Raw genomic sequence first — 25,923 nt, 5'->3', positions numbered from 1 at the left:
TGTGTGGTGTGGTGTGTATGTATGTGGTGTGTGTGTGTGGTGTGTGTATGGTGTGTGCATGTGGCATGTTTGTGTGTGGTGTGTGTGTATGTATGGTGTGAGAGATGTGGTGTATGTGTGTATGTGTGTGTGGTGTGTGTGTGTACAGTGTGTGTGTGTTATATTTGTATGTGGTGTGTGTGTATGTATGATGTAAGGGTGTGGTGTATGTGTGGTGTGTGTGTGTGTGTGTGGTGTGTATGATATGTGTGTGTGAGGTGTGTGTGAGGTATGTGTGTATATGTGTATGTATGGTGTGAGGGGGTGGGGTGTGTGTGTGTGTGTGTGTGTGCACACGCATGTGTGGTATGTTCATGAAGGAATTGGAAAAGGAACCATAGAGGAAAGGAAGAGGCCATAAGTAAAGGGAGAGCAGTAATGGCTACCTGGGACACCAAAGCCTAAGGAAGGAATATTGAAGGTGAAGAAGAGGCCTGCTAATTAATGTGGGGCAGGATGCGAAAAGACACATGATGTCTTAATGAAGCCCATTATTATGCATGCTAATTAACAAAATTAAAAAAGAAATAAGTACATCAGCAAAAAATAAAGAAGCTTACTTTAAAGCACTTTTTGGTATACATATAAATCTGCCATTTATTGGAGATTAAAGCAAATTTACATATTTAAAAAAAAACAAAAATTTGTCATGGTGCTTTAGAGTCCTTGTTCTTTGCCTCCAGCCCTTCAGACATTACAGCGGCATCAACTCTGTACTCACACAGGGACAGACAGGTAAATGAGAGGCCCAGACCACAGCATGGACCCTAAAGTCACCTGTCAGGCTGCAGAGGGGGCTCAGCCTCCGAGAACCCAACCCCGCCTCCCTGGATGTGAGACTGCCATTGAAATATAGCTCTGCACACCTTGGGAGTGAGGACAGGATGCCAGCCACAACTGCCTTCAGGAGAACCATTTGCCTTCCTGAGAAGTTAGGCAGGACCAAGAGCCATTCATCCGTGATGTCAATAAGACTGAAATTACCTCTCGGGTTGTGCAGATCAAACTCTTGGTGAAGCAGTAAAGTGAAACATTAAACACAGGGACTTTGGAATACTGAAGATCCAGGTTCTGTCCCACCTTTCCTACTAAGCAGTGTTGTGACTCTGAGTAAGTTACCTTAACAGTGTTAAAAGCCACTGTAAAGAGAAAGGGTGCCACAACCTGGTAACCAAATTCCTTCCAGGAAGTTCTGTGTGATGAAGTGTGTTTTGTGCTCCCTCATCAATCAGAGTTGCTTTCAGGAAATTCTGAGGCAGAGAGATGGGAGCCGAGAGGGGAACACATGAGGATCAGGGAAGAGAAGAAATTAAATTGCCCTTTAGTAGTACAAAGAAAGGTAGGCTGTGTGCTGGGGAGCTGAGGACTAGCCTGCCTGTCACATGACAGACCAATGAACTAGCAGGACACCATGCTGAAGATACTCAATGGAGCTGGCGTGAGAAAGAGCAGAAACAGATGGTCCATGTCAAGCATGAGAGCCCCGTACTTCCAACAGACGGAGTGAAGATCCAGCCTGCCAGAGACCATCACATTTCTGCCTAGTGCTCCACGGGGATCTCATATCTGCAAATGGTTGCCTTCTTTTTTGCTTTACATTCACTTAAGAAGTTTTCTGGAATTTTCAGCCAAAGAATACCTGGGAGCATGCTAGCCACAGTTTCCCTTAGCCTCAGTTTCCCCATCTATGAAAAAGGAGGAAAAATACCTTCCTCATCAGAAGCTGTAAAGGATCACTATCAGTCCCCAGCATCTCTCTTGATGAGTAGTAGGATTTCCATAGTAATGGCTGCCTTCAAAAACTGTTGTTTCTTAGCTTGCCACAAGAGGGCGCTATAAACTCTCAACCCTGCCCTCTTCCACCCCCCTCACACCATATCTGGACACATTTCACTACCCTTCCCCAGGCATGTCGTGATTCTTCACATCTAAACACGCCCAAAGACCCTTGCCGGGCCACCTCTCCTGAAGTGGGATCCCACATCTGCAGCCTGTGTCCCCACCAGGCTTTCTGTATTTGTCCTACTGCATCAAAACTCTCCACCACGTTCCTGGGGATCGTCAAAACAAAGGGATTACTCTAGTGTGTTAGGAAAACCAACTTGAATCTCACAATTCTCAGTGAACATGTGGCTCCCTTGCTTGCTGAAAACACACCTAAAAAGCTTCTAGGTCGCGTTTATATTGTGTGGGTCGCTTCATACCCCAAAAGCTCAAGTCTCTATACAATAACCCCTAAATACGCGTCCAGAGTCTAATGAACTAACTGCTATGTTCTGCTGTTACAGTCTGCTTCAGAACTCAAACTAGATCTGCTTTGCAAAGGAAATCCATTTCTTTGTGGGCCAGCCCAGACCTACATAACAAGGCCAGCTTCCTGGGAGTGCAGAAAGAGGAGGTTTCTGCAAGAAACACAGTTAGAGCATAAGCATACTGAGCTGTGCTTAAAGCTAAAACACATTGTTATCATTGACAGGATCTTAGAGAAGATTTTATTGGCATCATTAAAAGGTCTCTGAGAAATAATTACGGCTCGGTGGGGCCCAGTCTCTTTGAACCATTTCCCTATCACAAATGAGTGTAAAGAAAGAAAACAGTGTTTTAGTTTTGTCTTAGCATAAACTAGAGGATGCAGCACAGGAAGAATTGAAGATTGTACCTTCTCGTAGTCCAGCTGGATTCCAAGAGCGATGATAAGGTATCTGTAGGAGATCTACAACACACATCAGAAGACATATAGTTTAGACCAATGCTCAAAAATCAGCACCGTGCCTCCATTTATCAATGTGAGTGCCTCCAGGTAGATGGTGGTGGGCAGGGTGGGAAGGGTTGGATACACACTACAGTTGATCAACCTTCTTCCTTTTCTGTAGCCTCATATCTCATGGCTCAAAAATCCTCTGCCTGGCCTCTGAAAGCTTGGGATGCCTATAATTTTACACACAGAGAATACAAAGAGATAATCCTTTGTGCAAAGCTTATGTTTTTTTCAAACTGTCGTGGGTAAGAACAACTTTCTAATCTCAAAAGATAGTCAATTCTTGTTAGATCTGTGGGCAATATGTGAATCTGATCTATAATATGAGCTGAACCAATATCATAATTGAGAAACTTCTTCAAAGGTCACTGAAAAGGATGCAATATTTATGTTTAATGATTTAAGTGGGTATTGTGACTTCATGCTGAAGACAATGATATCCATAAATATGGTAATGGATATATATGTTTAGGATCAAGGGGCAGACACAGTGGGACAAGAAACTGTGAGAGGGATACAAAGTATAAGAACATTCCTTAAAAACAGCTAAACCAGAAAACACATGGATAAGAACCAGGAGCCCAGCAAGGAGACATGGGTGGGAATCTCCATGATCTCAAATTAAGAAGGACAGGCAGCAAGCTGAGCAAACCTCAGTTAAAGAGAGTGGACTCCAAGACTTGAGAGTGTCTCACTCTTTCTGGGGTGTCTAGCAGTTGTTGAAGAGGACCCATTTTGCCCAAAGGGAGGCTTGGCTCCAGGGTGCCCAGGCTTCCCTGTGCCTCTCACCCTTGCCACAGGGCCCTCCCAAGGCTTCCTTAGCACAGAGCCCATGATGCCTTATGACGGTGGACATGCCCTCTCCCATGTCACAGATCACTCCTAGAGGATAAAGTTTGCATCTTCTCCTTGTAGTCCTAGAACCTATTGAGAAATCAGCAATGCGTGTTGGATGAATAAATATATGGAGGAACAGTTCTAGTTTCATTTTTAAAAAATAAAGTTTATCAAGGTTAACAGAAAAAACAAGTCCACGTCTGTATGCTATGCCCACAGAGAGTCGACAGCTTGACATTCTTGGTTCCATAGGGAAGCCAGCTGTGGAAATGACAAGAGGTCTGGGGTATGGGATGATGCCCTACTTGGATTATCATTCGAGTTATTAATGTTATCATGAAAAAAGTGCCCAGGAGAAGGGATAGGAGCACTACAGAATGGCCTAGAATCAGCAGGACTTTTCTCTCTCAGTCAGCATTTGCCTTTTTCAGTGACAGTCAGCAGTGTTGATTCATGTTGAGTTCAAGGTCAATTCACCACTTTCCATTCCTTCCTTCCTACACGACCCACTACTGAGTCGGTCTACCCTGCCCTGGAAGACAGAAAAGCTGCTCTTCATTTTACCTAGCAGAAATACACATATACAAGCACATACAAGTAAATATATGTACACATGTGTACATGGCTTGTTTACCTAGCAGTCTTTTGCTCATAGGTCAAGAGGCTTCTCCCTGATACCACACATGGCTCCTTGGTACAACCAAGCCTGCCTCATTGAGTAGACCCCTTGGAGAGTTGAGAATTCCTCAGTGTCTCTGTATTAGGTTCATTATCTTGAGGATTATCAAGTTTTTACATCTCTTGAGAATATGTACCCTAGTAGATGTTCTAACCATGTACCATTTGTGTCTTCTAAGGCTCAGAAACTTGGGGAAATTGTAGGGTCTTATTTTTGAGATTAAGGGAAAAGTTGGTGAATCTGGTAGGATGTTATTCCAGGACTTTATTGAGCAGAGTACAGCATAAGCTGATAGCATCAGAACTCGGCACATAACATCTCCTGGGAAATATCTTGTTGGCTTCAATTTATCCTCCCACTGTGTCTGAGTCTTGGATTTATGATTCTTGTCACCCAGTTAACAATTTTCGGCACAGATGGGCTCATTTAAGTTCGTTTTAATTCTGTGACATGTCCCTAGAGAGCTTTCTTCAGATTGCATAAGTTAATCAGTGTTCTTTAGCAAACATGATTCAATTTACCAAATCATTCTATTCTTAGTTTACCTTCTCCTGCCACAGACACTAGATAGAAACTGGACTTGTCGTCACTTCTACAACCTAGACTGTGTCTCTGACACTTCTGTTTTCTAGACCACACACGCCTTAGTTCTTCTTGAACTTGTCTTCCTTCTTACCCATCCTACTGCAGCCACACTGGTGTCTGTTTCCTCCAATTCCTCTGCTTCCTTTTTCCCCCAAAGCATTTGCATGTAGCTCCTACCTCTAACCCTAACTAATGCCTACTCACCCTTTAACTTAGAAAGGATCTCTTTAGGCAAGCCTCCCTTGACCTGACAAACCTAATTGGTTCCCTCTTGTCATGCTGTGGCTTAGTAGTTTCTTGTGTGATTGTCTGGAGCCCTTATCTTTCCCATGAGACTGAGTTCCTGAAGGAAAGAAACTCTCTGTCTTGCTCATCATTGTATGTTCAGTCTCCAGAATGACATCTAGGACATAGAAAGTGTGCAGTCAATACTTGTAAGGAAGCCATGTCTCGGCTTCTTCATTTGTGAAATGAGAACAGTGCCTACCTTGCTGAGCTGCTCTGAGCACTCGATGAGGGGGAACCTGTAAGCACATAGAGCAGTGCTTTGCAAAAGTGCATGCTCAAGAAGTGTTGTTACTGTTCTATAAAGAACATTGAAAGGGGAAAGGAAATATGGACTGCGTGTTCACTGTGAGCCAGTACAGCTTAGTCATTGGCTGAAGGCGGGTTTGTCATCTTTGAACCTCTGTTGGCACACTTCATTTTCTAAATTACTATGTGACATTTGTTTAGTAGGTGAGCCTGGAGTTTTGCAAGGGTTTAGCTTCTGATTTACTAGGTTCTTAGTGTCAGGATCCCTCACCCTGTCCACACCCCCACCCTTGTACGAAATGAGGAGACTTGTCCATATTTGGCCTTCTGGCAAGGTCTATGCTGGTCTCTGCAATTGCTCAAAAGCCATGTCTACAGGCTTTGCAGCTCCTTGAGGTGGGGGCCAGCTGGCTTGGAAACTCGTTCTAAAAGCTCGAGGCTTGCTTTTTGTTTCCTTTGTAGCTAGGCTTTATTCTTTCCTAACAACCTCCCTCCCATAAGTTTGTCTGGGCCCAGTCCTTACAAATAATCAATTTTATACTTTGATAAAACCACCAAGGTATGTGTAAAGCAAAATATCGTTCTATTACAGTGTTCCTGTGTTTTCCCTGTAGGGCATCACCCCAGATCCAAGGCCCCTACCCCTTCCCATGTCCTTCAATGGCTAAATTTCCTACAGAACCAAGAATGTCAAAGTGTTGACTCTCTGAATGGCACAGAATAGAGATCAGGATGGATGTTATTATCTGTCTACTTTGATAAAACTCTATTTTTCACAAGCAACCGAAAGTGTTTGCCTGTATATCCACTCATCCAGCAAGCATTGGAGGTTCCTCACTAGTTCTAGGACTACAAGAAGATGCAACCTTTATCCTCCAGGGGTGTTTTGTGAAGTGAGGGAGGCCATGGCTTCTGTATAACATACTCACTGCCATAAAGCATCATGGGCCCTGTGCTAAGGGAACTCTGGGAGGAGCCTGGGGAGAGGGTGAGTTCCCTGGAGAACTGACTGGCCGCTGCTGTTCTGGGCTCAGCAGACAGGAACATGAAACTGCAACTGGACACTGGACCTGTGCTCTTATCACTGTCCTCTCAACTACTCCATCGAATATGGAACAAAGAGTCGTGGGAAACCCTGCGGGGCTAGTGTAGAAGTAACATCGTAACAGCGCTAAGCACTTCTGAACCTCATCTCTGGGACATCACTTCCCCCTCAGTGCTGGGACAAACCTTAGTCACAGGACTCCCCTAACTGTGCCCCTACCAAGACCAGTGTGGATATTTCCCAATACTCACCTCCTATGGAAAACCAGGTGTCAGTTAGAAATACTAGCTTACTTCAAAGGAAAGGGGGAAATGTACCTGCAATTTTAACATGTAGAAATAGCATTTGTTCAACAAAAATTCGGTCACACAACTCTATACTCATCAACGAGGACCACTGTATCACACACTGGGTGTTCAACAAATACTTGTTTTAGTTTATTAATTCAAAACCACTCAAGCCTTCCACCTATCTTCCATTTACTACACACCGCCATCTTCTGCAGCTTTAACACAGAGATGTAAATACAAACACGGGCACCTATGCCATCTTCTACCGTGAGAGTGTGCAGCTTGAGAATGGGTATGCCACCCTCAGACAAGAAAACACAACAGCTGTGATGGTTACCTCCTTGCCATTGTCTGTGCGGATACAGTTCTTGTCTGGGTTCAGCTCTGCCACTCTGTCTTGAATCCACTCCACACCAGATGGAATCACACTCACTGTGGGACGGCCGGACAAGGACAACTGCTTGGCACCAGCACCCACTAATGTCCATATTGGCTGATAGAAGTGTCTCTGAGAAACAAAGTGTTAAGGAGGTTTGACTTGGTTTATTATGTACATATTACATATATGAAATACAGACAGACCATTTATATCTATTTTTGTGCATAACTTATGTGTATAGATAGTAAGAAAAATTAAGTCCAGAAGCAATACATGGTTCCTTCAAAGAATGTGAAAATTATGGCAAGTCTAGAAAGCTCATTGGCATTTCTGGGGGTCATCAAAACCTCACTAACTTCAAACTATTTTCCCACAAAAGACTGTAGGTGCTTCTGGTTCATCTGTCTTTTCCTTTCTCTGGGGTTCTACACCCAAATCCAATAGGTGCCATACTCTTCTTCACAAAGCAAAACACAAATAAATTCTCAGAGTCTTCTACAGCACTCTTGCTTCAGACAGCCTATTCTTAATCTACATTAATTGTGAGAATTCTGGGCTTGGGGCAAAGGGCAGGTTAATTTAATAGGCTGCGAGAGTTCACTCATTTGGGTGGATCAAGAAACCAAAATCTCTCCATATTGCCAAAATGCTCTGTCTTTTTGGCCAGTTTGGCTGGCCAGAGCAGTCTAGTATTCAGAGGGTGGTAAAGGGGATAGAAGAATAGCTTGTCATCTCCCTAAGCTCATAATGGTTGTGATCCTAACAGAGGAGGACAGAGATCTCCAGCTGTGAGAGCTCATCAATTTTGAGTCCATCTTGAACAGAAAGTGGAACAAAAACACCAGCTCAAGGGTTTCTTCAGTCTACAAACATCAGCTCCTGCAATCAGGCACAGCAGACATCCAAAACCTGAGCATGACCAGCTCGTTCAAGAAAGGTCTCATGAGTGCTTTCTCATAGGACAGGACAGAGATGACTGTCTGGCCTACAGCCAATCCATAAAAAAAAAAAAAAAAAAAAACACCTGATCCTGTCTGATCGTCAAAGCTACGCAGGGTCAGACCTGGTGAGAATTTTAGTGGGAGAAATGACTGCTCAGTTCCCATAAAAGCTATACACATTAGAAAACAAAAAGTACCAGTGGGAGACGCACTGTGGGTCAGCCACAATACAGTGTGCACCAGAGAAGACAGCCACCTGATACAGCTCTCAGACCGCTGTCATTTGAGGTGGTCTTCCTGGGTTAAAACGGCTGTATCGTGTCCTAGGGAAGTCTCATTCACTGACAAAATAGGAACATGTCTTTCTTGTCCTACCCACCCACCTCAGAACAGGCACTGGGCCCACTTGGCTTTCTTCTACCATGGGTACATATCCCAGCTGGCCCATACTTAGCTTCTCCTTGGGGAAACATTAAGCAGACCACCAAAAGTCTTGACTATTTCTCTGAAGCTTCTGTAATCTTAAACTGTTTCCAGGGAACAGTGTTTCACTTGGTCTCCCACCTCAGACCAAGCATCTGCTCTCCCCATGACGTTTATAGTCCCCTTCGACCCAACTTTCTTAAGCCCCTGGACAGCTTTGCTGGAGTGTTCTTGCCTATGTCTCATCTCCCCTTCTCCGGGAAAGCACAGACATGGGAAAGGGCGCTGCCTGCTGATTTTCCTCTGGACAAAAGGTTGGAGTGGGAGGCTATCATGAGTTGAACCGTCTCCTAAAAGATGTATGTTGATATTCAAAGCCCAGTTCAGCTGACGGTGACTAAATTTGAAAACAGATTTGGTCATGTTAAGATGAGGTCATACTTGAATAAGGGGCACCGTAGATCCTTTAAATTGTGTCCATGTAAGAAGGTTTTATGGACACCTAGTGACAATGTTGTACAGGATAATCCTCAGAGCCATACTGCCAGCATCTTCAAGATGTCAGCAAGACCATCACAACTGGGTTTGTTGGTTGTTGACACTCCTTCACAGAATAAGGGGATGGGGGGGGGGGTGTCATGGAACTCTCAACTGAGTATCCTGCCACCCTACCCAACCAGTGTATACAACTCTGCCCTAATTACGTGTGGCCATGGGGATTCCAGGAAGAGGTTAGAGTATACAGGTATGTAAGGACTAGGAAAGGGCTCTATAACCCACGGCCATGTGTCAGTCATCATCCATGATGAATGCAGACCTTCCAGGGAGACTGCTTCAGGATCACTCATTCTACTGCCCAAAACCCCTCCCCCATGCTCTGTAAGCAACCCTAGGAAACCCATTGGTTTCTGCAGTCAAATTTGGTTCATTGTTGGGACTTTATGGGAATAGGGTACACTTTTCCTAACCCTGGCCTACCCCAAGGTTAGAATTTGCACAACACAGAGACACCCAGAGGATATCATGTGAAGACAAGGACCAAGAATGCAGATGCCATTGCAAACCTGGCTTGACAAGGGTTGCTCCTAACTTCCAGAACCTAGGAGGGGAAGCAGAGCAAGTCCTTTGCTCCCAACACCCAGCCTTCAGAGGGAGCATGACCCTGTCAATAGTTTGGAACTAGTAGCCTCAAAAAATGTGAGAGAACATGTGTTTGCTGTTTTAACCACGCACGTTGCAGTAATTTGCTGTGGCAGCCCTAATGAGCCAGAACTGAAGAGGCACAAAAGGCTTCGAGGTTTTTGCCTCATGCTCAAGCACCCTCCACTTTCTCCCAATGCATTTTTATTATTATTTTAAAAGAATTGTTTTCATACAATATATTCTGATCATATTCTTTCTCCTCCCCAAACTCCTTCCAGACCCTCACCACCTCCTTTTTTTTATGCCCAGGAAAAGCATTAACCATAAAACATAAAAAAAAACATGCACCCACACAGCCTAACACATACACATACCTACTCTCACACATGCCAAGGGACACTTACCTCGCTGGGTTCAACAATGGCCACATTCTCTGCTCCCACTTTCCTCTTCATACGAGTGGCCATGGTGATTCCCCCACTGCCCCCACCCAGCACCAGCACCTCATAGTGGTTCTTGGCTGTGCAGCAGGCGCCTGTGTGCAGCTGGAGGGGTACAGCCTGCTGAGTGCCCAGCCTAAGGAAATAGGCAAAGAGCCGGGCACGTGGACTGGATACAGCAGCAACCAGTGGGGCCATCACCAGGCTAGATCAGGCTAAAAGGAAGCAGAGGAGATTATGAGCACCAAGGAAAGATCATTCTATGACCTGAGGAAGGGGAGGCTGGTGTCAGATCAGCTCTATTTGGTATCTACTGCCTTTGCTGAAGTCTGTCTTCCTTCCGGGAAGACAGCATCCTAAGAACTATGGGTTGAGCTAAGCATTCCCTTTCCTTCCTGCCTATCAGGCCATCTAGGACTGTTTGAAGGATGTATTCCTGCCCTTTTATGTTTTATTTGTGTGCATATGTGTGCCCATGTGGGTTCTCTCCTTCCACCATGTGGGTCCTGGAGATCAACTTGGGTCATCAGTCTGAGTAGCAAGCACCTTTAGCTGTTGAATCATCTCGCCAGTTTTTTATGGGTGGATATGAGCTGTTATATGGGCGATGGGAACTGAACTCTGTCCTCTACAAAAGCAGGAGGTGCACTTAAAGCACTGAGCCACCTCTCCAGCCCTGCTCCCCCTTTAGAATCTCACTGATCATTTGTCTCTGCCCATCCTTGTCCATCTAGGTACCATCTGCTTCTCTCCAGCTGTCTTCCATTCTCTCAGGCACACCCAAATGTTTCTTTGGCTTTTAAGCCCACAAAAGTGGACATGCAGGTCTCCGACTAGCGACATGTAATGGTCCTTGCCACAAGGATCACCTGTGACCTTGCCGAAGAGCAAGAGTCAAGAGTCTGACTTTCTGCCACTCAGGGTTCCTTCTGATCATGGCTGTCAGGGCTTCAGCCCCCAGGCACGAGGTCCCTGGCTCTGCTTCCCCAGGGAAACACAGTTAAATCAAACTCATAAGCTGTGCAAGCAAAGTCCTTCAGTACTTTGAGCAATTTCAAGCAGATGATTAATACAAGCCATAAAAGGAGCCCTGCCTGGCATCATAAAGTTGTAGTTTACGTAAAGATTCTGATCCTACTGCGAATGGTCTTTTATTGTATCAACTTCACAAACAATTCCTCCTAAAGATTCTCTCAGAGAAGCTCTTCCCCTTAAGAAGGTGAGCATCCACTCTGGGCAGTCGGTTCCTCAGAAGAGAGAACAGTGAGGCTTTTCGAGAGTGGGCCTCATGCCCTCCATGCATAGCTCTGGCCTTGCGTGGAGGATACCACTGACTCATGTGACTTAAGGGTCCATACTTTGAGTACCATATCAGTTTCAGCCTTCTGGGTTCAGCCAGGGTCTAGGAAGCCTTTATTCAGATATAAACACTCCACGAGGAGTAAGATTCCCAGCCGCTAACATCGCTAACGTCTGAATAGAGATGACGTCATTATACCCCATCCACAGACTGAAAAGGGGAAGGTTGCGAGGGTCAGGGTGGCAGGAGATGGGGGTGTAGAGAACCCTGAGCCAAGAGGTGGGAAGAAAGGAAAACCCTGGAGGAGGGAAGGATGGGGTGGAAGCCTATGTCAGTTTTAATCAGTATTAACTCAGTTGCAGAGCTTCGGTAAAGCCAAATATCCCTCGAACTTCCAAATCAGAGGCCCACAGAAAGTGGGGCGGGCCTATACATTATTGCCTCCAGTCTAAAAGCAATACACCTGCTCTAGAGAATAACCCCTGCTGCCCCTCCACCCTGCCTTCTCTTTCTTGGGATCGAACATAAGGAAGCATCTGCTAATACGGAAAAAAGCCTTACAAAGATGTCACCAGCACACTTTCACAACCCAGCCAGCTGTCTTCTCTCAGTTTGTAGACCAATACTGATAACACCCTTGGACAAACAGCAGCAGACTCCACTCAGGCCAGGGGCAGGCCTGGCCCTTGACTGTTTCCGTGGACGTTAATTTCTGATCACTTCAGTTTTATATGGAGACAGAGAGTGTTCTGAATGTCAAACATTGAGGAAAGGTTGGGTAAAATATGATAACAACAACGACTCATGAGATCTTCTAAAATCTTCATGTGTACAAAGAATATATATCAAATGCTCAAGGTTGGGAAACAAATATTCATATTTAATAAGCTATGATATAATATGTTTGCTATTCCAACAAAGTAAGAGGAAAACATTTTAAAAAGAAAAAAAATAGTCAAAATGTTACATTTAATAAGTACTTTCTCTGGGTTTTAAAATAATGGATGATTATGATTTTTTTCTGGTTTTCAGTATTTTATAAATATTCTACTAAATACATATTTGACAATAAAATATCCATTTCAATGATAATATGTGACATTGGTGACATCTTTTCCGTCATCATTGAACTTGTGAGTGGATCACCATTATCGCCCTAATTTATAGATGACCAAAGTGAGGCGGATAGCATTTCTGTGACTCTCTCCAAGTTGTATAGCCCAAGGGTGGCAGGCTGATCTAGCATCAGGACTTCTACCTCAAATTACTATATTATCCTATATCTATGATCTTCAGGACAAGTATATATCAGCGCTGCCATGGCTTGCCAGGAATATCCAACTTTTTGACATTGTGATATGTGGTTGTCATCTACGAATAGGTTGGGCCTCATTCACAGCTATCCTGAGATGCATGTGGCCCCTGGGATGCATGTTGCATATGCTGTTAGATCTTTAATGTCCCCAGTGCCCAGGTATTAAAGCTTAGTCTTCAACCTATTGGCACTGTTGGCAGGTGGTGGTAGCTCAGGAGTGAGACCTAGTTGGAGGAAGTTAGCTAACAGAAGACATGGCCCTGAAGAGGACCTTGGGACCCTGATCTCTATGTCCTCCACACAGACCCCTGTCTCTCTGCGTCCTAGACACCATGAGGTGAACAGTCCTCCACCACACAGGATGTTCTGCCTCAGCACAGGCCTAATGCAGTGAGGCCAATTGGCAATGGACAGAGACCCCTAGAGCATGAGCCAAAGGGAACCAGTCCTCCATCACATTAGCTCAGATTTTTGTCACAGGGATGGAAAACTGACAAACAGAAACAACAAAACAATGCCTGCATGATAATGTTAAATGGGAGGAAAAAGATTATTTTTCATAAATTCTCAGAAAGGAGAAAACAGTTTTCCATTGTTCTCACGCTACAGCTTAGGTCCATGGGAAGAGTTTTGTTTCATTTCATTTGTTTCTATTATTTTAAGGCAACACAAAAGAAGGCAGAGCTAAGTTTCTGGTTTGCAGCCACTCCGGTTTGAGTTATTTGACCTCAATTCTTTTGAAACTTGCACAAATGTTTCCCTCACTCAGCCAAGAAAGCTTTTTCCATTTTAATTTCAGTGTTTACCAAAAGTCCATTTCTGGGCTCAGCACAGCTAAGTGAAATGCCTTCCAAGCTAGTTTTTTCAACTTCATTAATGAACAGCAGGGTGACCCAGCTGTAAAAGCCATATTCTACTTTAGAATACACAGTTCCAAAACCACAAATGTATTAGAGAAATGTCTCATGTCCTAAATCACTTGAAATTTCCACATCCTTTTTATTCTAGCCATGTAACATCAGATCAGAGAACCCAGCATTGTGAATGAAGAAGATAAGGCCTGGAACAATATCAAAGACTAGGAAGAAGCCAGTAGAAATATTCATAAGCATGATATTTAATATCTCATTTTAGAACTATAGTATACTAGTGTGTATATATATATATGTGTGCACGCATGTGTGTGTGCATGCATACAGGTGTGACTTTTAGCTCAAAGCTTCTGCAACCTTAATATTTTATGATTTTGTGTGATTGAGGTGATTCAGGATAGGACCCCTAGACTCAACATGGGACTGGTTACCAGAAATGACGAACATTATTACAATTATAGGGTTCAGACATTGAGCCCCACCTCTGACCCACAAGAAAGAAGGAGTAGCAGTGGGGCTGGAGAGTGGGTTGTAGTAGAAATCCTAAATAAGCTTCTAAGAACTTCCCTGGAGTTACAAAGACAGAGGATCTGGACAGTGGCATATCCAGGGAAAGTACGAAAGTGCTGTGTTCCCAATGCCTTCCATTCAGGCATCCTTGTAGTAAACCAGTAGATGCCAGGGAAGTGGTTTCCTGAGTTTCTTGAGAAGTTCCAGATAATTATCAAACCTGCAGGGTGATCACAGGAAGTTCTGAACTTGTATCAACTGGGCAAGAAGTGGGTCATCTGGGCCATCATTTGTTGGGGGAATCCAAAGTGAAGATGGTCTATAAGGCTGAGCCTGGAACTCTTAGTGTGAATATAAATATTTAGTTGAATTTTTAAAACACTCTATTGTTATCAAAGAATGGAACGGTGTTGGTGAGCAAAAAGAGATATTTGGCATTAGAAGCCGGGTCAGGAAACACCAAGGAGCCAACAGGCATGTCTGACATTGACCTAAACCAGATCTAAAGCAACAACCAGAACGTCAGACAAGTCGTGGAAGTGACAGCCACACAGTCTCAACTAGAAGACAGGAAAGAGGAGGAAAGAAAGGCCAAACCTGACCCTGAGGTCAGCAGAGGGGAAATGGAAAGCCCTTGATAACAAAGTAAGAACCGAGCATAAATTTAACACAACTTCTCAGTCTCCCCAGAAAACAGCCCGAAGCCTGTGTACTCATCAGTCTAAGAAGTGTTTCAACCATCATTGTTACAGAACGAAGCAGCCACTTTACCTCTGCATCCTTACAAAGTGAAACACACACTTTAACAAATCAATAAATAAGACTAACTTAACTTTCATTTGCAAGTGGCACATTCAATATAGTTTACAATTAAATGATGCCATGCTTTTAAGCTAGATAAAAATTCCCCGGGTTAGTCCTAAATCAATTGAGTGCCTCCTCAAAAGGTGGAAATAGACACATGGACATAGTAAAACCCCTGCTGGCTGAGGGGTCAACAGCCTCCTGGACATCTCTACTTACATCACTTTCTGGCAACCTTTTCACAGTTGGCCCTTCCTAAATAAGCATTAGACTGCCTGTGTCCAAAGGTCCTTAGTCTTATGTCATTGGACACACCTCCCACTTAGCTGTGAGCAGCCAGGATGCCTAGCCGAGTTAAACAGAGCTAGCATCTCAACAAGTATTATCTACAGCATTCTTGATGTAAGATCCACCAACTCTTCAAGCTTGGAGTCAACCCTTGGCTCTTTCAGCTGTTGAGAAAAAATATATATGGTTCATTGTGTGGCTCAGAGTAACTTCTCAAGCTGGTCCATGTTGTCTTGAGCTTCAATAAGCACATGGCCAACCTTAGCTGAACAACCTTAGCTGTTCACCTTTGCTGAACACTTCCAAGTGGAACGTGGAAACAAGAGCAAGCAGCTCTTGCTACCCAAAAAGACCTGCACTAAATCTACTCTGAACAGCTGTGTGGCCGGGATCCCTGTGAGTTCAGGTTCTACGACACTTGAGTTCCAGATTCTGAGGCACATGATTCTCAACTGCACAAAACAACTAGGCTTGATGTAGTATCCAGGTGTGGAGGATTTGGAGCATAATTACATCAGTCCTAAAGCTGTCAGTAGCTATTGACATCTCTCAACTAAATTACTTCCTCAAGACAGAATTAAATAGGAAACCATGGAGAAATGCTTAAAAATAGTTACTGTTCATCGAGTATTTGTATATACTGGCTGATCTTACGCTGCTTCACAGCACTGTAAACAATTTGCTAATGAGAAAATTGAAGATTGGAGATCAATAAGAGAATTTGCCGAAAGTCACTTCTGTGTGATTATAGAAATATGGCCCCCCAAATTCAAGTGTTAAAAACTTAATCTCCAGCCCAACAGAGCTGAGAGGCAAGACCTCCAATAGGTGCTTAGATGATGAAAGGTTCATCACATGGGAGGTAAAGCTGTTATAGAATCGGGTGTGCCTTCTCTAGGTCTCTCATCCCACACAATGCCTTCTGCACTGTACAGCAAGAAGGCCCTCTCCATATTGAGCACCCTGGACCTTGTACTTCCAGATTCCAGAACTTTAAGAAATGAAGCTGTTCTTTGTAGACTACCTCACCTCATGTATCCTGTTACAGAAACACAAAACAAAGGTAGTCATATCTCTCATTAGTCAACAAGATTTCATTCAAACTGACTCTTCAATAATTCAGGGAAAAAGTGCCCACTGGCAGAATTTCGTTTTCATAGAAAGTAGCTGGATTGTATTCCAAATACTGATGTGATATGGAAGTTTAACTTACTAAGTACATTGAAAAGAAGAAAATCTAAGCTTTAGATGTTGGGCCAATGTGCAATAACAAGATTGATATAATTCCTAAGCATCCCTGTCTCTTAGAAATAGTACTGAAGTTATTACAGTTGAAGTGGCCTGGATTTCCCTTGGAAATACTACAGTAGACGGGAATTGATGGGAGTGAAGACAAAAGAAGAAGGCCCATGAGTCAAGAATTTTAAGTCAGTTGGGCGGTGTTAGAGCATACATTGACTTTTTGAAGAGATCAAGTAAAGTCCTGAGCAAATGTGCACTGTTTGACGTGGGTATGGCTGTGCCAAAGACCAATGCTTCAGCCCCATAAAACTGGCCAGGCTTTCCCCCAGGTGAGGCTCAGAGTGATGGCAGAGCCTTCTTCGGATCTGAGTGTGAATGTTCATAGTGTGTGCAGAGAATGCCCCCCATAGCTTTAGTCCCCAGGATGTTTACAACCTGAAAACTGCACCCCTACAGAGAATGCTCCTGCCTCATAGTTCCACTGTCCACAATAACCCTGCCTCCCTGTTTATCTGTGTGTAATAACCCCACCTTCATGTTCAACTGTATGTAATAAGCACACTAAGCTTCCAGAGGGTTTTGACTCCTCCTACAGAATAAGCATAGCCCACTAAATCCCAGTTTTCTCTGTCTGTATGTCCATCATTTCGTTTCTTCATTTCCTCATGGCATCTAGTCAGGTCAAGTCCAAAACCATGCAAGGACACAGCAGTTCTGGGCATATTTCAAGTCATTTCAAGAGAATATTAATGCCAGGATTAGCAACACAACTTAGAATCGTTCATCACAGGATCCACAGCTGAGTCAACACTGGAAGTTTTCAAAACATTGACCTAATGGAGAAACGGAGGCTCAGAGAGAGCAGTAATCTTTCAAAAGTCACACAGTGTAAGCCGTAGGGCCAGATGTGGAATGAATTCCTTTCATGAAAAGCAACTCTTTCTGAATATCCTCGGCAGCAGCAACGCAGGCGTTCCCAGCAGCCAGCAGTCCAATCCAGAAAGAGAAGAAACATCCCAGCCTGGAACTTTCCCCAGATCCAGGACCCAGAATAGCACCCCCTGCAGGCCTAGGTAAGTCCGAAAAGTACTGCAACTCCAAATTCACACACACACACACACACACACACACACACACACACACACAGACAGGGTCTCACCATGTAGCCCTAGCTAGCTTAGAACTCAATAAAGAGACCAGGCTGACCTTGAACTCACAGAAGTCCACCCGCTTCTGCCTCCAAATCACTGAACCACCACAATGCACCACCACACCTGGCAAGAGGCAAACTTAGACAGAGCAGATCTATGCGTTTATGGGCACTGAAACTGAAGTAATTTAGGAATCTATAACTTAGAATATGTTTAGACTCGATTTAATATTCCCTCTGAATAAGAAAATAAATGCTAACAAATGCATGGATCCTTGGAAATCCAGCACTCTTTCTTTGGAGATGCCCTTTATGTGACTCATCAGAAGTATGTACACAGAGATCTTCCTGACTAGAAGCCGTCTTCCCCTCTCTGGAACCCTGGCTTGCCCTGTGCAAGACGGAGGCCCTGAAACAGAAACTTCTCAGCAAATCTGCCTCTAGGACTCCTTCCTTAACTGCTGCTCAGAGGCCCCCAGAAGCCCTCCCTTCCCTCCCCCCCCACCCCCACACCCTTATAGCACCCTTGAGCTTTGCCACGCCTCTCCCCTCCCTCTATGAGCAAACTATATAGCATGGTTTTTCTGAACAACCTGAAACTAAGTTACAATCCTTAACATAAAACTAGCTTGTTACTACCCTAGACAAGACTCTTATGTGCCGGGTATAATGCTGGATGCTCAAGTGAGCATAATGCCCATTTTCTAGCTGGGAAAATTGAGGCTGAGGTTCTATCCTTGAGGTCATATAGCCAATCCATGACAAGACCAATGCTCATAGGGAGGACATTTAAAACAATGAGGGAGAAAACCAAAGCAAACATTACCAGTTTTCCCACTGCCTGGAGGTTCTTCTAGGAATTAGCTCCTATGATGAGGCAGTGTGTTGATTGCTTTTCTGTTGCTATGATGAAACACCATGACCAAGGAAGTTTATAGAAAGGAGATTATCTGGGCATATGATTCCAGGGGGGGATAAGAGCCCATCATCGCAGGAGGCATGGTGGCAGGCAGGTATGGTGGACAAAGCAGGAAGCTGAGAGCTCAGGTCTTCAACCACAAGCATGAAGCAGAGAGAGAAAAGCGGAAATAGGGAGGACTATCTGCTCTCAAAGCTCCCCGTGATATACTTCCTCCACCAAGGCCACACCTCCTAAACATCACAAATGGCACCACCACATGGGGACTGAGGGTTCAAATACCTGAGTCTATGAGGGACATTTTCATTCAAACCACCACACGGAGCCTGACAAAACCCATGATCTTCAACCAACCAACCAGAGACCTAGTCAACCTCCGGCCTAAGATGACGTTCTGACCCAAAGGCTCATCCAGAAAGCAGGGAAGGCCAGTGTTTCAGCAGAACAGGCAGAACAATGTTCCTGCTCAGAACACTCAGGCAGCAAGGATCCCATCCTGTCCATAGGAGGGCCATCCTTTTGTGTGGAATGAGCGCCTCTTGCACAGGCAAGGGCAATCTGCCTTATCTAGTTACCAAGTCAACTGTACATTTCATCCATAAATACCTCCTCAACAGTCACACTCAGAATTCAGTTTGACCAAATGTCTAGACACCTCATGTAAAGTTGACATGGCCCAGTAAAGTCAACAAATAAAACTGACTGCCACCACATATGAAGGAAAAGAAAAAGACATAATCCGGGAAAAATCTCAAGAAGGATTGCTGCTGACCCTGGGTTAGCACTATAGCCCAGAATTGCCTCACAAACATTGTGGCTCCCTCATACAAACCCATCTTACCCTGAAGTACTGCAGGTAACACACGAGGGGACATTCATGGCAACAGACACAGTACAAACAGGACAGCTGGCTGCTTCCCCTTCCTGAAGATATTCTGAGTCCTATAGTATTAGCTACAGTATTTTTTCTGTGTTTATGATAAATTGACATTTTGAGACCTACTAGTTCCTCTTCTAGGCCCAGCTAACTTCTGGAGACAGTGAAAGTCTGGCCTGCCAGCATAACTTGTAAGACATCAACTCAGAACATGGAGTCGATGCCACCTTGTCTGCCTGGCTTTTACATTCCATGGGGCAACAATATTCATATAAGCACATTGGCACCAGAAACCAGGCAACCAGAAGCAGCCTTTGCACCCAGGGTGCATGGACATAATCACAACTGCCAGTCCTGACCTGCTCAGCCTTTCTGCCTGCCTCATAACATAGGCTTTTGACTTTAGCTCATGCTTTTCCTCACCCAGTTCTGCCTTCTGGCAAACCCCAGGTGCTTCTGCACAGGGCCCTAAATGGCATGCTGTGCCTCTGGCCTCTTGAGAACTATGAGTAAAAATGTCTTCCTTCACGGCAGTCACCTCATGATCTACGGTGCTTGCCATACTTGATAAAAACAAATTCTGGGTGCATTTTAATATACCTACATTAAAATGCGTGTGCCAACTGCTCAGTCAGATGGAAGATTTTACATGTTGAACAAAATTTTGTTAGGCTTCTTCTCCTTATATATGTGTGGAACTGTCAGGTGGCATTTAAAAAGCAATTTAATTACATACTACTGAAAAATGTTGTAATTACATGGGTGATTGGGCCAAATTTTTGCGGCTCCATAACATAGCTACAGTTTGACTTTTTTATGCAATAATTAATCTGGAAGAATATGCCACCTGGTGTTGCTCTCCCTTGTCACCCTCTACCATTCACTATCAAACTTAACTAGGCAGTGTCTTCTCCACCAAGGAAAATCTTCACGTCTCTTTGATCCATTTAACCTTGAACACACCAGCCAGGTGTGTTCATTGAAGGTGTTTAAGGATTGAGATCTCTGAACAGTAAAAGATTATGGGCAAATTCAGCGTCTTACCCATCCTCAGCTCATCTTAATCAGGCAATAGCTGAATTTTCAAAAGTGGAAAACAGGAAATATAATCAATATTTTAACTTACAGGATCCATTCCCTGCATAAAAGTAGATATTTCAAGTCTTAAAATATTGCTTGGCTAAATGTCTAAGATTATCTTGATGAAAAATAGAATTACATGAAATATGCATAGTCATGCTTGCTCTGCCAGTCAAGAATGTTCCCAGAGTACTCATTGAGCAGCTAGGAAGGATCTGGGCTGACAGAAAAATGTTTTCCTCATTCTAGTCCTGGCCCCACTCCCAATTTATCAACTTCAGAAGCTGAGGGAACAGGAGAGCTTGGCAGCTGCTGGTAATACAGGCCAGGAAGAAGGTGGACCCAACTTTGGGGAAAGGCTTTCTTTTGTTAATGTTAGACAGTTTAATTTAATTTCTAAGTATTGAAAGTAAGCCATAATCATCCTGGAAGAACATTTAAGTAAGAATTTATGTCATTCTTAGCAAGATAGAAACTTTCTTAACAAAAGACATGACTCAAAACAAATATCAATGATTTTAGACCTTTTTGCTACTTATCCTCTATACCCACACCACCTTCCCAACATTCACCTCTCACCATCCATCCCAAGGCCCATCCTTCAGCCTTTCTTGTTCCCTGGCTTCCGGTTGGGTCCAGCTAAAGGGAGGTGCTAACAGGATCTTAAAGAAAATAAGTGGGAATTTATTGGAGTGACTTACAGGATGCAATCCAACAATGGCTAGTTGTGATTGGGAAGTCCAAGCATCTAGTAGTTGCTCAGTCCCATGAAGCTGGGTGTCTCAGCTGGTCTTCTGCATATGCTAGGATCCCGAAGAAGGGATGGATGGGCTGACAGAGTGAGGGAAAGCAGGCGAAGAACAAACCCTTCCTTCTTCCATTGTCCTTACATAGGCTTCCAGGAGAACATGTGACCCAGATTAAAAGGTGTGTCTTCTAGCCTCAAGTTCTAGATCAAAAAAGTACATTGTCTTCTTGCCTCAAGATCCAGATTACAAGTGTACCCTTCGTTTCTGGATTATAGTTTATTCCAGATATAGTCAAATTGACAACGAAGAATAGCCATCACACTGTTCAAAGCATGATAGAAATGTCATACATTGTCTTGAAAATCCATTTAGGGAAGACTCAGAAAATGGTGAAGAGGCCTAATTTAATATTAGTGCAGCCACAACAGGCTGCAGATTAATAATACTGGAACTAGGCCTCACCATTACAATAACGAGAAAAAGCCACAAACTGTACCCTGCAGGGGACTAATCAGAATTGAGACAAACAAGTACTAAATGCTCTAGAGCATTAAGGATAGCTTACATAATCTGTATATAGGTTGCCAATTTCCTTGCAGCAATGCCAGTACCAATCACTGTTTGACAAGACTTCTGTTGCCTCACTCCTGTCCAGTCAAGAGTTCAACCTCCATCTGAATCTGGAATTCCCCCATCCTTTACTCCTTAAAAACTCTCCCTCAACTGACCCTGAGGCTCTCCCTGATCCAGCTGTTGTGTTGGAATGGACTGAGAGCCCAAGCTTGAGCTTGCAATAAAGGCTCTTTGCTTTTGCATATGAACTCAGACTCCTGGTGGTCTCCAGGGGGCTCATGATGCAGGCATAACAATGGCAGAGGAAAACATAGTTCATCTTGGAAAACATCTAAATCACCACCAAGAGACAACTCTGATTTAACCAGGTGAGCATACCTTAACTCTCTAAACCCTTTAAAAATGGAGAGACTTTCCCAGCAGTAAGGGAGCTATGATCATGGAAGACTGGTCATAAAGATGAAAAGTAACTGGCTTTGAAGATGGAGAGTGAGGATGATTAACCAAGGATGTTGACAACTTAAACCAGAAAAGACAAGAAAACAGAATCTCCTGTAGAATTTCCAGAAAGTACAAAGTCCTACTAGAACCTTGATTTTAGCCTAGTGAGGTCTATACTGGAACTTTGGAGTAGACTGTTGTAAGATAATAAATTCTGTTGTTGGAGTGGGGACCATAGCTGATTGGTACAGCAATGGCCTAGCATGCACAGACCTGGAATTCAACTGCCAGGACCCCAAAATGGGGGATGGGGATGAGGGGACAGGAGTATGTGTATCCCTAAAAAGTCTGTAGTTGGTTATAGCAGCTTCAGGAAACTAATACATATATATATCATCTCCACAACAAATCAATAAGAGGTGGGTAATGTTATTCCTAGTTACAGATATTGATGCTATGCTTCAAAAGAATTTAAATGATACCCCAGTTAAGTCTAAGATAGAATACAATCCTAGATTTTTTGGAAGCTAATCTCATTACCTTTTCTACTAGTATAGAGGAGATGTGCTCAAAAGTAAAGATACAGCATTTCCTGACAACTATTCCTAAGGACATAGCTGAGAAGCTTGATGTTGCTCTCTTGGTAGAAGGCACAGATTTTCTGACTGTCTACCTAACCATCCAGAGCACCCCAGGGAATGGCAAGAAGAGCCCAGATACTCCATAATGTCAGTAGTGACAGACAGGAACATAAAGTTGGAATTGGAAATCACAAAGAAGGTTGTCTATCTCTGGAGAGAAGAGATACATCAAAATGTCAACAAAAAATGAAGTGCCCACAAGCGAGTCCCAAGAAGGGTGGCATAGGTAATAAGACTCCAGTAGAAGGAAGGTGAAACAGGGCAAGCATTTTTCAGGACACAGTCCTGGGGGAGAAAGAGGGGAGCTGATAAATACTATGTTTCATTTCACATAAGCTCTGTTAGCCTGATGTGGTATACTGATGGTTTTAGTCCCAGGAAATAACATACTTGTTACAATGAAGGAGCTCAGAAATATTTGCTACAAGGAATGAGATCATTGGTGAAGTACTTTTACTAAGTATATTTCCATATCAGACAGGGCGTAAATTAACCAGAGGGAACAATAAACCCAGCTACAGTCCTGTAAGTCTATTACGAGTCTACTGCATTTGATGAGTGTGTGTGATAAGGGCCTGAAATTCAAATAAATAATCAGTTAAAACAGAATGAGTAGGTAGGTGAGAAGTGAAAAGGTCCTCTGAGAGTAAACAAGGAAGCACAGGAGAAAAGAACTATATACATAGAATGGGGAGGCTATGTCAAGGGCCTGCTGGAGCTAGTTTTGCACAGTTGAGGTTGACTCACTTGGAATGGGGATCACCTAGCTGTAGATGAAAAAGAGGGCAGTAGTGGGGAGATGTGCATTGGGAAGAGAAACAGGACAGGCCTATGTTTCTGACATTTAGGATTGAAAGCTGTGACAGCTATTCTTGGTTGTCAACATCTGGAATGAACTACAATCTAGAAGTGGAGGGCACACCTGTGAGAGATTATTTTTGCTTGGTTTGAAGTGGGTGAATCCACTTCCAGTCTGGACCTTTGAGGTAGGAAGACTCACACCTTTGATCCTGATCTTGAGGCAGGAAGACACAGCTTCTGCTGGAGGCCTATACAAGGACATGGAAGATGGAAGTTTCACTCTTTGCCTGCTTGCTCTTGCCTTGCAGGCAAGTCCATTCCTTCACTGGCATTAGAGACTACTTCGTCGGGATTCCAGAATCTACTGAAGACCAGCTGAGACATCCAGCCTCGTGGACTGAACAGCTTCTGGATTCTTGGACTTTCCATTCATAACCAATCATTGTTGAATTAGTTGGACCACAGCCTGGAAGTGCTTCTAATAAACCTCCTTTCTATATATATTGAAAGAGAGATTCATTCCAGAAGCTCTGCTACTCCAGAGAACCCTGACTAATACAAAAGCTTAATCCAGAACCACAGTCAACAATCCAGCATTCATAAAGCAGCAACCAAATCCCAGGCCTGTAGATGAGGCTGTTTTGTTTGGTTTATAATGTTTTCCTAAATTCTGAATTACTTCCCAACGTAGAAAATTTTAGAGATATCGCCTAAAAATGACCCTATGGTCTTACTGACAACAGGAAGCCCACATTCAACATTCACACATGGAAACACTTGGTTGGAACTATATAGTCAGTGGGGCCATCTCCACCCTACAAAAGGTTCCAGTTCACTGCCCCACCCAGCCTGGGTGAGTCATGTAAGTTACCTGTTCTGCCCTAGCTTGGATTTCAGCTTCTGTGCCCTGCTAATGGAAGTGAGAGCCTTGGAAGTTCTTAATGGAATGAAATTTAGACAGAAAAGCTGGGAGAATGAATTGGAGTACTTTAGGTAACTTCAGCATTTTCAAGTGTTCACTCCATGCCAGGCATTGTTCTAGGCACAGAGAAGAATTGATGAAAGCCTGTCTGCTTCCACAGCAAAGCCCAGGAATATGATGATCCACTGGGTGGCTGTTTCAGGCACCAGCAAAGGCTAGGTCTCAGGCACAGGAAAGAATTAAAGTGCAAGTGAGACATTTGGGAGGAAAACAACTAGTTATGGGTGATAAAGAAGGAAGAATTTCAACCATGATATTAAATCTACTTGTTCGGTTGGATGTAATGAAGAAGACAAAAGCAACCCTATGAGATTACTCAGAGAGAAGCAAAGGTCTGAAGCATGATGTGAGATGAAAACTATGCCCCTTGAAAACAGAAGGGATCACACAGGCCTCGCCCCTGCTTTTGGCTCGCCTCCTCTTGAGTAATGCGGGGCTGGCCCTGCCTTCCTGTACATTCAGGAATTGGATTACTATATTGTTAACAAGTAAAGGAAATGAAGCAATCTTCACTCAGCCCTGCATGAGAGGACTCTATGTGGGATCCAGTCAATCCAAGCATTGCTTAAATATTAAGCTATGAAGCAAGAGCTGCAGTTATGGACCAGGACTAAGCTGTCCAAGAAACAGGAACAATTGCACACGGCTCTTCGTAAGGTTTGTAGCCACATTGGTTCCTTAACTCTCCAGGGAGCAGTGTAAGAATTGTCTTTGAGAAAGTAGCAACAGTCCTACCCAGTTATGAACCAGAACAACAACCAGCAGCCAGGCAGAATAACCCTAATAAGGATAGAGTAGTGGCACACATACATGGGTGATAATCATCAGCTCTCTAATTGGATTTAAGACCCACTCAAGAAGAGGGAAACTATGCCTGGTACTGGAAACTTAGTCAACTACTCTGGGGTAGTGAAGTCATGGATCTTCAGGGAGAACCTACAACCACTATTTTACGAAACCAATATAATACCTAATAATCTGAATATGTGTCCATATACCCATACATAAGTGTAGTCTGCCGCCCTCACCAAAGAACCTTTTCTTTGCAACAGATGGAGACCCCTAAAGAAAATCACAACCAATCAAAATGCAGAGCTATGGAGCCCAGTCCCAATGAATACATCTACAAAACATGCCTGCACCTAAGGCTGGGAGGACATTTCAGAAGGGAGCAGAAAGATTGTAAGAGCCAGAGGATCAGGGAGTCTGCAGTGAGATTGTGTCTCGTAGTCGAATCAGAAGCTACACACATGAAGTCTCACCAACATGACTTGCCTAAACATGAG

The 25,923-nt window shown here is 43.7% G+C and overlaps 1 protein-coding gene across 2 annotated transcripts in view; it reads right to left on the bottom strand.

The window, feature by feature from the left end:
* Sqor (sulfide quinone oxidoreductase) overlaps positions 1-25,923 on the bottom strand; it is a 41,726-nt gene that overhangs the window by 11,488 nt on the left and 4,315 nt on the right. For both annotated transcript variants that reach the window (XM_059261286.1, XM_059261287.1), the window contains exons 2-4: positions 10,058-10,308; positions 7,105-7,275; positions 2,699-2,752 (exon numbers count right to left, since the gene is read on the bottom strand). In XM_059261286.1, coding sequence (XP_059117269.1) covers positions 2,699-2,752; positions 7,105-7,275; positions 10,058-10,291 — 459 coding nt within the window. In that variant the 5' untranslated portion in view covers positions 10,292-10,308. The remainder of the gene's footprint in view (positions 1-2,698; positions 2,753-7,104; positions 7,276-10,057; positions 10,309-25,923) is intronic.

The sequence above is a fragment of the Peromyscus eremicus genome, chromosome 4 (assembly GCF_949786415.1).
Source record: "Peromyscus eremicus chromosome 4, PerEre_H2_v1, whole genome shotgun sequence".
NCBI classification, from domain to species: Eukaryota; Metazoa; Chordata; class Mammalia; order Rodentia; family Cricetidae; genus Peromyscus; species Peromyscus eremicus.
This window is presented reverse-complemented; position numbering and strand designations above follow the sequence as displayed.